Source organism: Myiozetetes cayanensis, unplaced genomic scaffold (genome assembly GCF_022539395.1).
Source record: "Myiozetetes cayanensis isolate MyiCay16 unplaced genomic scaffold, myiCay2020 scf53, whole genome shotgun sequence".
NCBI classification, from domain to species: Eukaryota; Metazoa; Chordata; class Aves; order Passeriformes; family Tyrannidae; genus Myiozetetes; species Myiozetetes cayanensis.
Window position 1 is genome coordinate 343,526 of NW_026087776.1, and position 13,492 is coordinate 357,017.

At 59.8% G+C, this 13,492-nt stretch overlaps 1 protein-coding gene across 1 annotated transcript; it reads left to right on the forward strand.

Annotated features, from left to right (window-relative positions):
- The first annotated feature begins 337 nt into the window (after positions 1 to 337).
- On the forward strand, positions 338 to 10,327 carry ADD2 (adducin 2). Its single transcript, XM_050334425.1, is given in 15 exon segments — positions 338 to 395; positions 398 to 510; positions 1,071 to 1,209; positions 1,663 to 1,814; positions 2,246 to 2,326; positions 2,408 to 2,557; positions 3,822 to 3,965; positions 4,046 to 4,144; positions 4,633 to 4,812; positions 4,918 to 5,169; positions 5,907 to 6,026; positions 6,156 to 6,245; positions 6,732 to 6,885; positions 6,967 to 7,065; positions 7,853 to 10,327. Coding segments are annotated over 15 exon segments (2,130 nt in total). The 3' UTR covers positions 8,152 to 10,327.
- The last annotated feature ends 3,165 nt before the right edge of the window (positions 10,328 to 13,492 follow it).

A 13,492-nucleotide genomic window follows, 5' to 3' on the forward strand; every position in this document is an offset into this window, starting at 1 on the left:
AGTTGTGCCCGTTCTCAGCCACCGTCTCCTTTAGTCCATATCCATTGAGCTGCCCATTCTCAGCCACTGCTGCGCTGAGCTGTGCCCGTTCTCAGCCGTCGCTGCCTCGGGGGGTGTAACCGAGGTTGGGCGGTGCAGGCAGCAGGGGATCCCCCCCCTTCCCGGGTGTCCCCAACCTGCCCAACTCGTCACCCCCCGGGGGCAGGGCGGGGCCGCGCGGGCCTTATCTGCGGGGTGCAGCTGTGGGGTATTTTTCGGTGGCCTCTTCCCAATCTGTATTTTGGGATGGTGCGCGTGCCGGGGGTGACGCCGCGCGCCGGGCCGCGTGTCCCGCAGGATGAGCACGGCCGCCAGCCCCGAGCCCCTGCCCGAGCCCCCCGCCCCTGGGCCCCGCTGCGCCCCCAGGACGACGCCGAGTTCCTGCGGGCGCGGAGCGGGGGGGGCGACCTGCGCCAGGACTTCAACCTCATGGAGCAGAAGAAGCGGGTGACCATGATCCTCCAGAGCCCGGTGAGCCCCTGTCCCCACCCTGTCCCTTCTGTCCCCAAACCCCCTCTCTTGTCTCCAACCCCAGCCCTCCTGTCCCCCATCCCGTCCCACCTGTCCCCAAACCCTGTATTTTGCGTCCCCAAACCCTTCCTCCGCGTCCCCCACCCCATCCCTTCTGTCCCCAGCCCCTTTCCCTCTTGTCCCAGCCTTCCTGTCCCCAAGCCCAGCCCTCTTGCCCCCAACCCCATCCTTTGTGTCCCTGCCCCATCCCTCCTTCCCTCGCCGCGTCCCTCCTGTCCCTAAGCCAGTCGGTGCCACCGCGATGCCACCAAGTGTTGGCTCGGTGCATGTCCCCACCTGTCAATGTCACTGCTCCTGTGCTGCTGTCACTGAGGTGCCAGTGCCCCCTCTGCCACTGTGCCACCAAGCCACTGGTGACACTGACACCAAGGTGGTGATGCCACCATTGCTGTGCCACCGAGCTGGTGGTGCCACCATCACCGTGCCACCAAGCCCTCCCCCACCCCCTCGGTGTCCCCAATGGTCCCCCCACGTTGTCACCGTGTCCCCGGGTGCTGCAGTCCTTCCGGGAGGAGCTGGAGAGCCTGATCCAGGAGCAGATGAAGAAGGGGAACAACTCGTCACACGTGTGGGCGCTGCGGCAGATCGCTGACTTCATGGCCACCACGTCCCCCGCCGCCCTGCCCACCTCCCCCATGGGTATGCGGGGCATGCAGGGGTTTGGGGGCACTCACGGGGGGTTTAATGGGGGAGCTGTGGGTGGGAAAACCCCCAAAACCTTGGGAGCCACCACACCTTTGAGAGGCCCCAAAATCTTTGGGGCCACACCTTTAGGTTCGCCAAACTTTTGGGACCGGTGGGATCCCCCTAACCTTTGGGGTCACCAAACCTTTGAGACCTTGAGGGGGGCCACCAAACCCTTGGGAACCCCACAACCCTTTGAGGAACACCAAATCTTCGGGGGCCACCAAACCTTGGGGCCAACCAAACCTTTGAGGGCCACCAGACAAACCTTGGGGACCTCCAAAACCTTTGGGGTCATCAAACCTTGAGGGCCAGCAAACCCATCCCCACAACTCTCCCCTGTCCTTGGTGAACCCCCCTGCGGCTTGGGGGGGTCCCACTGCTGACAGGGGGGTTCCCAATGGCCAGGGCTGGCATCGGTCACCCCCATTAACGACCTGCACGGCACGGAGGGGCCGGCGCTGGCCAAGGGCGAGCGGCTGATGCGCTGCAAGGTGGGCAGCATCCACCGGCTGCTGGACCTGTACGGCTGGGCACAGCTGGGGCACGCCGCCGTCACTGTGAGCACCCCAACACCGCCACGGGGGCCCTGGGGGGGTTGGGGTTGTCTGGGGGATTTAGGGGGTTGGGGATGGGGAAGTGGGGTTTTAGGGAGATCTGGGGGAGTTAGGGAGGTTTGGGGCCTTTGGGGAGGGGGTTGGAGATTTGGGGGAAGATGGGGATTTTGAGGAGGTTTGGGGAGTTGTTGGGGGGTTCTGTGGAGGTTGGGATTTTGGGGGGGTTGAGGATTTTGGGGGGGGAAGTTTGAGGGGCTTGGGGCTTTGTGAGTAGTTGGGGGGTTCTTTAGGGGTGTCAGTTTGAGGGGAAGATCATAGATTTTTTTAAGGGTCTGGGAGCACTTGGAGGGGTCATATTTTGAGGGGGATGCAGGATGGGTTTTTTTTGGGGGGTTGGCTTGTTTCTCACGCCCCTCTGTCCCCGCCTGTGACAGCTGCGGGTCAGCAAGGAGCAGGAGCACTTCCTGGTGGCCCCGCAGGGCTTGGCGTGCAGCGAGGTGACCGCGGCCAGCCTGGTGAGCCCCCCTCCCCACGCTCCCCTCTGGCTGTCTGGGGGGAGGAAGGACCGTCCCCCCTGACTCCCCCGCGCCCCCCAGGTGAAGGTGAACGTGCTGGGGGCCGTGGTGGAGCAGGGCAGCACCGGCTTCGCGCCCGACGCCCGCAGCTTCAGCCTCCACGCCGCGATCTACGCGGCGCGCCCCGACATCCGCTGCATCGTGCGGCTGCACACCCCGGCCGCGGCCGCTGTACGGCACGGGGGGCTTCGGGGGGCTGGGGGGCTTCGGGGAGATTGGGCTTCGGCGGGATCTGGGGGCTTGAAGGGTGTCACGGCGATTTGGGGACGTGGGAGGATGGGGGGTGTGGGTTGGCGGAGCGGTGGAGGATCGGGGAGTTGGGGTTTGGGGGAATTGGGATGTTGGGATTTTGGGGAGGGGGATGGGGTCTGCAGGAAAATTGGAATTGGGGAATCTGGGGGTTTAGAGGGTTTTATGGGGATTTGGCAGCACTGGGGGCTTGGGGGAGACAGGGTGAGTTGGGGGTGTTTGGGGGGACAGTGGTTAGAGGAGCTGGGGGTCTTTTGGGGTGTTTGGGGTCTTCAGGGAAGTTGGGGTTGGCGGGAGTTAGGGGAGTTGGGGGAATTTGGGGAGTTGGAATGGTATTTCAGGGATTGGGGTTGGGAGACAGGGAGAGTTGGGGGACAGGAATTTTGGGTTCATGGGAGTTTAGGGAGTTGGGGATCATTGGGGTAAGTTGGGGTTGGGGGGCGTGGGGATTTGAAGGGCGTTACCTGGATTTGAGGGCATTGAAGGATGGAGGAACTTGGGGGATGGGGATTGGGAAGTCTGGGGAAGATGGGGTTTGGGGGATTTGGTGTTTGAAGGGTATTACAGGGATTTGGGGGCATTGGGGGTTTGGGGGACTGGGAGAATTGGGGGTATTTTTGGAGGGTGGGGTTAGGGAGTTGGATGGATCTGGGGAGTTGGGGGATTTGGGGGTTTGAAGGATGTTTTGGAGACTTGGGGTTCTTGGGGGTTAGGGGGGACAGGGCAAGTTGGGGGATGGGGGGATTTGGGTACATGGGGGGGTTAAGGAAGTTGGGTGTCTGAGGGAAGCATTGGGTTGGGGAGGATTCTGGGGCCTTGAAGTGTATTATGGGGATTTGGGAGTGTTGGGGGTTTGGAGGGGACAGGGAGAGATGGAGGTAGCTGGGGGTGTTTCTGGGGGTTGGGGTTGTTTGGGCTCTTTGGGGGCAGTTTGGTTTTGGGCGGGATCTTGTAGTTGGGGTGGTGGGAGGTTTGGGGGGAGTTTAGGCAATTGATTTTGGGGGGATTTTGGGGGGTTGTGGGTTTTTTGGGGAGTGGAGTTTGTGGGGTTCTTTGTTGTTGTGTTCCTTTGTGTGGGATGTCGGTGTGGGTTTGAGGGTGGGTTTTTGGGGTGTTGTTGTTTTTTGGGGTTGTTTGGGGTGCTGGGGTACCCTGGGCCCCCCTGCCCTGTCCCCCCCATGCCCAGGTGTCGGCCATGCGCTGCGGGCTCCTGCCCATCTCGCGGGCCGCACTGCTCCTGGGGGACGTCGCCTACTTCGACTTCCGCGGGGAGGTGGAGGATGAGGCCGACCGGGTGGAGCTCCAGAAGTGCCTCGGGCCCACCTGCAAGGTGAGGGGGCACCCTGGGGGGGGAGTGGGGGTCATCCCAGCACCCCCTCCCCACCCCGCTGAGCTCCCGCGGTGCTGCAGATCCTGGTGCTGCGGAACCACGGGGTGCTGGCGCTGGGGGACACGGCTGAGGAGGCTTTTTACAGCATCTTCCACCTGCAGGCGGCCTGCGAGGTCCAGGTGAGTGCGGGGTGGGTGATGAGCTGTGTGTGGGCTCAGCTGACAGCCCGGAGACCCTGGGGGTGAGCCCTGAGTTGTGCACGGCCTCAGCCAACACTGTGGTACCCTCAGGAACGAGCACGGAGCTGTGCGTGGGCTCAGCTCAGCCACAGGCCCCAGGAACATGCACTGAGCTGGGCCAGGTCTCTGCAGTCAGAGCAGTGTTCTGGGTCCATGCACTGAGCTATGCCAGGTCTCTGCAGTCAGAGCAGTGTCCTGGGTCCATGCACTGAGCTGGGACAGGTCTCTGCAGTCAGTGCAGTGTCCTGTGTCCATGCACTGAGCTGTGCCAGGTCTCTGCAGTCAGAGCAGTGTTCTGGGTCCATGCACTGAGCTGGGCCAGGTCTCAGCCCCCCACAGCGCCCCAGGTGTGCCAGCACAGGGCCGTGGGCAGGTCTGGGGCTGCCCCACGTCCCCCCTCCCCTCACCCCATGCCATGCCCCGGGTAGGTGTCGGCGCTGGCGAGCGCAGGCGGCGCTGAGAACCTGATCGTGCTGGAGGGGGCCAAGCAGCGGGTGCCCCACGGCCCCAGCGCCGTGCGCCGCGCTGGCACCACCTTCGGGCCCCTGCACAAGAGCCGCCTGGGCGAGCACGAGTTCGAGGCCCTCATGAGGATGCTGGACAACCTGGTGAGCACCCCAAACCCACCAAACCCCCCCCCAGACCCCCCAAAACGCGCTCAGGCGCCTCTTTGCTGTCCCTGTCCTGACGACTGCTGCTCTCTGCTCTCCCAGGGGTACCGCACGGGCTACACGTACCGCTACCCCTTCGTGCAGGAGAAGAGCAAGCCCAAGAGCGACGTGCTCATCCCGGCCACCGTGACGGCCTTCGTGTTCGAGGAGGAGCCCGCCGGGACCCCCGCGCTGCGCCAGCACGCCCAGAAGCAGCAGAAGGAGAAGACGAGGTGGCTCAACACCCCCAACACCTACACCAGGGTCAACCTGGCCGAGGAGCCGCAGGGCGGCGGCCAGAGGACAAAGACCACGGTGAGGGACAGATGGGGCTGCATGGGGAGGGGGTTGGGGAGATTTGGGAAGGGGTTTGTGTCTGGGATGGTGATGGGTATCATTTGGGGGATCCCAGATAGGGGTGGCTGAGATGTTATTGATCCCCCTAAAATTTGAAAGGCCTGGGAATCCACCTCAGCTTGTAATAATGATTGGTTTGAAATCCCACCACCCCTTTCCAGTGGACTAAGAGCCATTGGCTTTGTCAGGGCCTCCCCTCTGTTATTGGAGTCTCCTCTTTATGCAAAATGCGTTTCATGGGATCTGCCCTCTGTGTAAGATGAGTTTATTGTGGTCTCCCCACATTTATTGGGGTCTCCCTTCTCTGTAAGTTGAGTTTATTTGGGTCTCTCTGCATTTATTGGAGTCTCTCCTCTATTATCAGGGTCTCCCCCCTACACAAGGTGCATTTGTCAGGGTATTCCTATGTTTATCAGGATCTCCCCTCTATGTAAAATGCATTTACTGGGGTCTCCCCTCTACTACTGAGGTCTTTCCTCCGTGTAAGATGCATGTGTCAGGGTCTCCCCCCTGTACAAGATGCATTTACTGTGTCTCACCTCTACACTGAGATCTCCCCTCTGCACAACTTGCTTTTATCACTCTCCCCCTGCACTTGTTGTGTCTCTCCTCTATTATCGGGGTCTCCCTTCTATTACTGGGGTCTCCCCCCTTCCCAACATGCCTTTTCTGGGATTCCCTCCCTGGTCCTGCAGTGGCTGCGAGCGGACGAGGTGGAGAAGGGCACCAGTGGGACCCCCATTCGCATCGAGAACCCCAACCAGTTCGTGCCCCTCTACACGGACCCGCAGGAGGTGCTGGAGATGCGCAACAAGGTGGGACCCCACAGAGCCTGGGGTGGGATGGGGGCACGGGGGTCTCGGGGTGGGGTGGGGGATTTATCCCTGTCCTTGGGGGCATTTATCCCCGTCCTCAGGGGGATTTATTCCTGTCCTCACCCACAGATCCGGGAGCAAAACCGCCAGGACGTGAAGTCAGCCGGGCCCCAGTCACAGCTGCTGGCCAGTGTCATCGCCGAGACCAGCCGCAGCCCCGTACGGCCCTGTGTCCCCCCGTGTCCCCCTGTGTCCCCAGCCCTGTGTCACCCCATTTCCCCAACCCCTTGTCACCCCAAATCCCCAGTCACAGCTGCTGACCAGCCACAGTCCCGTATATGGCACTGTGTCACCTCATGCCACACTGTGTCCCCAGCCCTGCACACCCAGCCCCACATCACCCTCTGTCACCCCATATCCCCTGATGTCCCCAGCCCCATGTCACCCCATATTCCCAGTCCAATGTCCCCCAGTGTCCCCAGCCCCGCGTCACCACACATCCCCCTCCTCAGACCACCAGCCCTTCCCTCCCCGGCATTCCACTGGTGAAGGGGGTGACACCACTCCAGAGGGGGTGACACTGCTGTGGAGGGGGTGACACCACTCTGGAGGAGGTTGACGGTGCTCTGAGGGGGGATGTGACACCACTCTGGAGGGGGTGACAGTGTTCCAGGGGGACTGACGTCACTGGGGGGTCTGTTTCAGTCCACCGAGAGCCATCTGGGGGATGCAGAGGCCAAGGAGGGCTCCCGGGAAGAGGCTCCCCCCGAGCCAGAGCCCCCCAACCCCTTCAGCCAGCTCACGGACCAGGAGCTGGAGGAGTACAGGCAGGAGGTGGAGAGGAAGAAGCGGCTGCAGGGTAGGAGGGGCACCCCAAAATCCCCCTCTCCCCCCGGGTGGCACCCAGGACACCCCTGGCCAACGTGTCTCTCCGTGGCAGGCGAGAAGGACGCAGCGGCCGAGGAGAGCGGGGCTCCCCCACCCAAACCGCCCCCCAGCTCCACCCCGGAGCCCCCGGCGCCCACGGAGCCCACGGAGGGTGAGTGGGGTGACGAGCACCCCAAAACCAGGAGCGGGGTCCCCCTGAGCAGGTGGAGTGGGGGGATGAGGGGGCAGTGGGCAAACCGCGCTGAGACACAGCTCGATGTGCCCTCTGCCTGTCCCGGGGGGTCCCTACCCCGGAGGGGCCAAGCCCCAGTGGGGTTCGTGGCAGGAGGACAGGGGTGTCCTCTGGTGGCTCTGTGGGGTGCAGGGGACCCCCCTGTCCCCCATCTCGCGCTCCGGTGGGTGCGATGTTCCCGTCATTGCGGTCGGCTGCGGGTGTCGGGGCTCGGGGCTGCTGGCTCTGCCATGGTGTCTCGTGGTGTCTGTCTGTCTGTCTGTCTCCACAATGTCTCCTTTCTCTTTCCTCCCCCTGTGCCTGTCACCCAAGGAGTTATCCCTGAATCCCTGGTACCGTAGTAAGTACGGAGAGGCCATCCCGGAGGAGGGACACGGGCTCGGGGGGAACTTTGCTCTCCGTGGCCCACTCAGGGACCCCCGAGGAAGGAAATCCCTTAGGAAATCCCTTGGGAAATCCCTCCTTGTTTGCTTCCTGCTTTTCCCGCTGCCTCCTGCCAGCTCTCCATCCCACATCGCTTGTCCCGCAGGGAGGGGGGAGGTTCAGGGAAGAGGCACCTGCAGCAGGATGGGATCAAATCCCAGCGTTCTCCATCCCTGGAGGCCAAATCCTGCTCCTGCCCAGGCCCCACTGGTGACTGGGGGGATCAAACCCCACCAGCACTGGCACTGCCACCCCAATTCCCTGTCCCCTCTCCCCTCCCAAGGTGACAAGAAGGTGGATGGCGGCCAAGCCCTGGTCGATTCCACCGCCAAGAAGGAGCCGCCGGTGGTGGTGAACGGGAAGGACGAGGAGCAAAGCACCGAGGAAAAGCTGGGAAAAGGGGGGACGGACCGGACAGCCCCCAACGCCGACCAGGATGTCCCCAAGGAGAAGGAGACGGTGACCAGCACCCCCGTCTCCCCCGACGGTTCACCCTCCAAATCCCCCTCCAAGAAGAAGAAGAAATTCCGGACCCCGTCTTTCCTGAAAAAAGGCAAAAAGAAGGAAAAGATCGAATCCTGAGTCTCCCCAGAGGCCTCGCTGGCAGTGGTGGCCATCCCTGGGATCCCCGGGAACTCTGGGGCGGGGGGACGGCTCCTGCCTCGTGCGTCTGGCCGAGGCCCAGCCCCAAACCCCCGGAATCCGGCTGCTTTCCGGGTCCTCCTGGCACGAGGCACCTCGTCCCCCTTGTCACCTGCTTCCGGAGGCGGTCACCGAGCTTAGAGAGACTGTGGTCCCCCTCTGGGGAAATTCCCGCTGCATCTCCCTCCCCTCTCCCTCCCGGGCTCTGGCCCCTTCCCACCAGGAGCCGAGGGTTGGATTTTCCCACCAGAGCCCGGATCTGCTTGATTTGAGGAAGAAAAGGGTGTTTTGTGGTTATTTTCTTCACCTTCTGTTTCAAGCTCTGCTGGAATGGCGTTGGCTTCATCCCCAGGGAAAACTGCCTGTTGCTTCACCGGGAGAATGGGATCGAGATGAAGGTGGGCGATTGCTCTTCCCAAAGGAGAAGCCAAGGTTTCTCCTTCCTGGATCGTAATCTTCCTCTCCTTGGGCTGAAGAACCGCTTCCTCCCCTTCCCCTGGTGCTCCCACCCCACGTCTCCCCCACCCGAGGAAGAGCAGCAGGATTCCCCGCCACTGGAAAAGCCCCCACCTCACCGCACGACCCGCACCTGGGAAAATAGGGAAAAAAACCACCTCCGGGAATCGTCTGTGTTATTTAAAACTGAGCAAAACTCACTCACTAAGTGCTACTTCGGGATGAACACACGCTGCCAACTCCCGCCGGCACCCCCCGGCCCCGCTCACACCGCCCCACCCACGAGGGATCCCCGCTTTTCCCAGCTCTGGACTCCCAGCACAAGTTCAATCCTTCCTGGTGTTCCCTTCCCTCCCAGTGTTACAACCTCCCAGCCAAACCTCTTCCCAGGAAGAAAAGCCCCAGCCCTGCTGGTCTTCCCTGCAGCCGCTCCAGTGCTGGGATTTTGGGGGTAAACCAACGGATCAGCCCCCCAGCCTCACCCTGAGCCCTCCAGGAGGTCCTGTCCGGGGGGCTCTGGGGCACCCCAGAACCCCTGTATTGGGGTTTCCTCACCCCCAGCAGGATTTTCCCCTGTGCCATCACTGTGGTTTCGAGGCTTTGCACCACTGTGAGGCAGCTCAGGGGTTGGATCCCCTCTGGAAGAGCAGGAAGCCCATGGGATGGGGTGTGGGGAGGGATTGGGGTACAGGAAATAGCAGAGAGACCCCTGGGCAGGGATGTTCCCAGACCCCCATAGCCAACCCAAGCCTGGAGTTTGGGAAGAGCCTTTACCCTGCCCAGTGTCCCTCCCAGGTCCCTATCCTGCTCCTGCAGGGACTGGGGGGACCAAGGGGAGCCCTCAGACCCCCTCTGTGCCCCCAGCCCTGTCACCAGGGGGGCTGTTCCTCACTGCCACTGATTTTAAGGCTCTCTGAGGCCATTTTGTCCCCGAGCCTGTTCCCCCTGGGTGACCCGGGGCAGCAGAACCCCCAGGGATAGCTGTGTCACCTCTCCGGGTGGCACCATCACACCCGGGGGGCATTCCTGAATGACAGCACTGCCACACAGCCCAGCCCAGCTGGGGGGTGTCCTGGGGGCTTTGGCACCCCTTTGTCCCTGAGGGTCTGTCCCCAGGGCCTTTGCCACTCCTTTCTCCAAGGACCATGGGCTTTGCAGGGGTGACAGGGATTGATTTCCCTGTCCGTGGAATTCCGGGGCTCCTGGGCAGGGAGGGATTCGGTGTCCCAGCAGGGACAAAGGCTCCAGTGCCACCATCACCCCCACCACGAGGGCCCGTCCTGGCTGCGCAGCTGGAAGGACAGGGATCCAAGATCACATCCCAGGATCACCCTTGGGATAACCTCCCCGTCCTGGCTCCCTGCTTCCCCCTCCCCTCGCTCCAGCGAGGCTCAGGGTGGGGGTCTCTCCAGGGCAGGCAAATCCCTGTCCGGGGCCTGTGCCGGGGAACAGAGCTGGATCCCCGTGTTGGCCGCGGGGAGGGCAATTCCATGGATCCAGCTGGATTCAGAGCCCCTTTTCCCACCAGGGGCTGGGCGGGATGAAGCCCCGGGAACGCCGCCGGGAGCAGGCGGGATGGGGGATGTCCCCGCGTGTGACAATCGCGGCCGGGAGCGGTGGAACGCCGGTGTAAATAAACAAATCAACCCCGTGTTTGGCACCCGGCAGCGCCCGCAGACTGTGGGGGCAGAAAGGGGGGTGCTGGGCTCGGGGGGGTGGGAGGGAGGTGGGACGGGGTGGGGATAAAGCTGGGGATGGGGGTGAGATAGGGATGGGGTGGGGATGGGGATAACGGGATGGGGAGGGGGATGGAGGTGGGGATGGAGCTGAGATGGGCTAGAGGAAGGGATGGGAGATGAGGATGGAATGGGGAAGGGCACGGAGGTGGGGATGAGATGGAGCTGGGATGAGTTGGGATGGAGCTGGGGGTGGGGATGGGTCGGGGGTAGATAGAGATAGGGCTGAGGATGGTATGTGGATGGACAGAGGGATGGAGGTGGGGATAGAGGTGGGGCTGGGGCTGGGCCTGGAGTGGAGCCTATTTATTTTAACCCACAGAAATGTTAACGTTTGAGAACCCTTAAGGATTTGCCTGGGGGTCTGGAAGACACCACTGGAACTGCTGCACAGTCTCTCCTCCCCTTCCCTTTGAGGGGACAGACACCAAGTTCTCCTTGGAAATTTGAAGGGACCCCCCTGACAAGGGAAATTCAGGTCTTGGTTCCTTTCTGGGTGCAGGGGGGGACAAGGGGAGATGTGCTGGTAACTAGACAAGCACTGCCATGTTCCACATGGATGTTGGCTTTCCCACGTTTCCCTCGTGTTTCCCAGAGGATGCAGCAGCTGGATCAACACTTGGGAGAGGCCAGAGAAACACCCGTGCCCTGCTCAGCTGCCCACAGCCTCACTGGCCCCCCGGCTCAGGCAGCCTGGCTGCTCTGCCTTCCAGCCTCTGCAAAGCCTTTCCTGCTCTTCCCTCCTCCCAGCTGCCATAAAAACACCCTCCAGCCACAAATGGGGAGAGGGAACTGCAGAGAGCAGCTGCACAGCCCAGAGGAGCTGTGCCATCTCCTGATGGGGGAAAGCACTCACTCCCTTTTCCCTCTCTGTGGATGCTCAGCAGGAACAGAAATGGTGGGGAGTGGCTGGGAGTGATGGAGGGCTGAGATTGCAGAGCCCGAGCTCCATTATTTCACCCCTCAACTTAAAAACTGGGTTGTCATCTTGAGAATATTTAAATACACTTCAGGTTAGTTTTTAGCCTCTGCGCTGTCATGAGTTATGGTGTGCAGACTGATTGTGGTGTTCTCACTAAAACACAACACTTTCCATCCCAAAGTGGGGGGCTGAACTCCAAGAACTTCAAATTTTGTCTCTCCTCTGCAGCAGGAGAGGTGTGTGACAGCAGGGGTTGTGCTCATCTAATTAGGTGGATTTTCGGGTGGAATCTGGGGAAAATCAGGCCAGTCACAAAATTAGTTTTGCTGAGGAATTGCTGCCTCCCACAATTTATCTCAGTAGCTTTGCTTGTAGAAGATGCTGCCAGTCAGAAACAAATTTTCTGACCCAAAATAATTAAAGTGTCTTGGTTCATATTCAAATCTGAAAAGTCCCCCCAGACTGATGCAGGAACCTCCAGCCCGTGACTGTTTGCACAGCCTGTGATCTGTCACATCTCCTGGAGGGAACAGCCTGGAGGTGGGAGTGGAAAGGATAAGCTTTATGGCAAGTCTAATAGTCACATTTTAAAGCAGATCTGCATTTTGCCAGCAGGGACAGGACTGGAGCTACGGCAAGAAGAGCCACGTTGGTAGGATAAGAGTTACAAGCAGACCATTCCCCTTCTCGGCCTTCACATGGTCTAAAATCACAGTAAGAAAAAGCAAGACAAAATTACTGGGGTCTGTTTTCATTGCTGCCTAATAATAACCATCTACCTGGTGGTGACTCCCATTCAGGAGAACAGAAACCACATTAGGGAGATGTTTTCAACTGAAATGAGAGCTTTGAAAACTCTCTGGTTCTCCCGGCAAAGAACGTGAGCCTCGTGACTCCGAGGGGTGTTAAATGACACATTCTTAGCTATTCTAAGGAAAAAACACACAGGGACCACCAAGAAATATAAACCTGTCTCTGTAATGACATGAAAAGATGCCAGGATATTAAGCCAGTAACCTAAGGTGGCAATCAAAGCAAGATATGTGAAATACTTGGTTAATTGTAGAACTTCATGCCAACTTAACTGGCATTTAATTGCCCACTGCCAAGCAGTGTAAAATGTACTACAGCCATTAAATTTAGTATTTTAAACTGTTTCAGTTTGACCACTATATTGAATTCTCTTGCCAAAGTTATCTACTAGGGAAAAAGGGGTTTTTCCCTTTCTTAAATACAGCTGTAACTTAAGCCAGCAGTTAAAAACATGTCCACTAAAAATGCCAATGCTTATTTATCCTGAATTTTGCTAACAGTTGTGAGAAGAAAAACCAAGTTAAAAGCACTTGTTGGTGTGAAGGAACACAGGACTGGCTCCATTTCCCGAGGATACATTCAGGAGACATATCCACAAGTCAAGCAAGAAGCCAACAAGAGCATCACATTCACAGTACAAAAGAAGGACCATCACTACGAGTTTTACTTGTTTTTTGGGGAAAAAAAAAGCCCAGTGTTATCTCCAGCACTTGGATGATTTCTGTCCCCAGTCTCTGGTCCCTTGTTTGCTCCTGCACTGGTTATTTCTGAATCAATTCATACTTCCTTGTGTTGTAGCTACAAAGTCTCTAAGTCTGGTTTGCATGAACTGCATCCACTGAAGTGCTGGATAGCTGGGGGTCTTTTCAGCTTCTTTAGGAGCTGGGCTAGGGAAAAGTACAAGTTAATATTAAATTAATTTGGGGAAGATGGAAAGGCAAAACAGACTCACCGGGGGGATATTCACTGAATTTATTACCAACAAAATCAGAGCTTTACAAGCATCTGCCCCCCACCCCTCCCTCCTGCCCGGGCTCTCCCTTCACCCCCTCCAGCAGCCCAGGGAGACGGGAATGGGGGGCACGGTCAGCTCACCACGGGGGTTGTTTCTGCTGCTGCTCAGGGAGACCAGTCCGAGTCCTCCCCCTGCTCCAAGGGGGGTCCCCCAAAGGCTCTCATGTCCTTCCAGCAAACCTGTCCAGCCTGGGCTCCTCTCTCCAGGTCCCCACCAGGACCTGCTCCAGCACGGGGGTCACAGTCCGGCTCGGGCATCCCCCTGCTCCGGGTGGGCTCTTCAGGGCTGCGGGTGGATCCCTGATCCACCCTGACCCTCCACGAGCCGCAGGTGGATCCC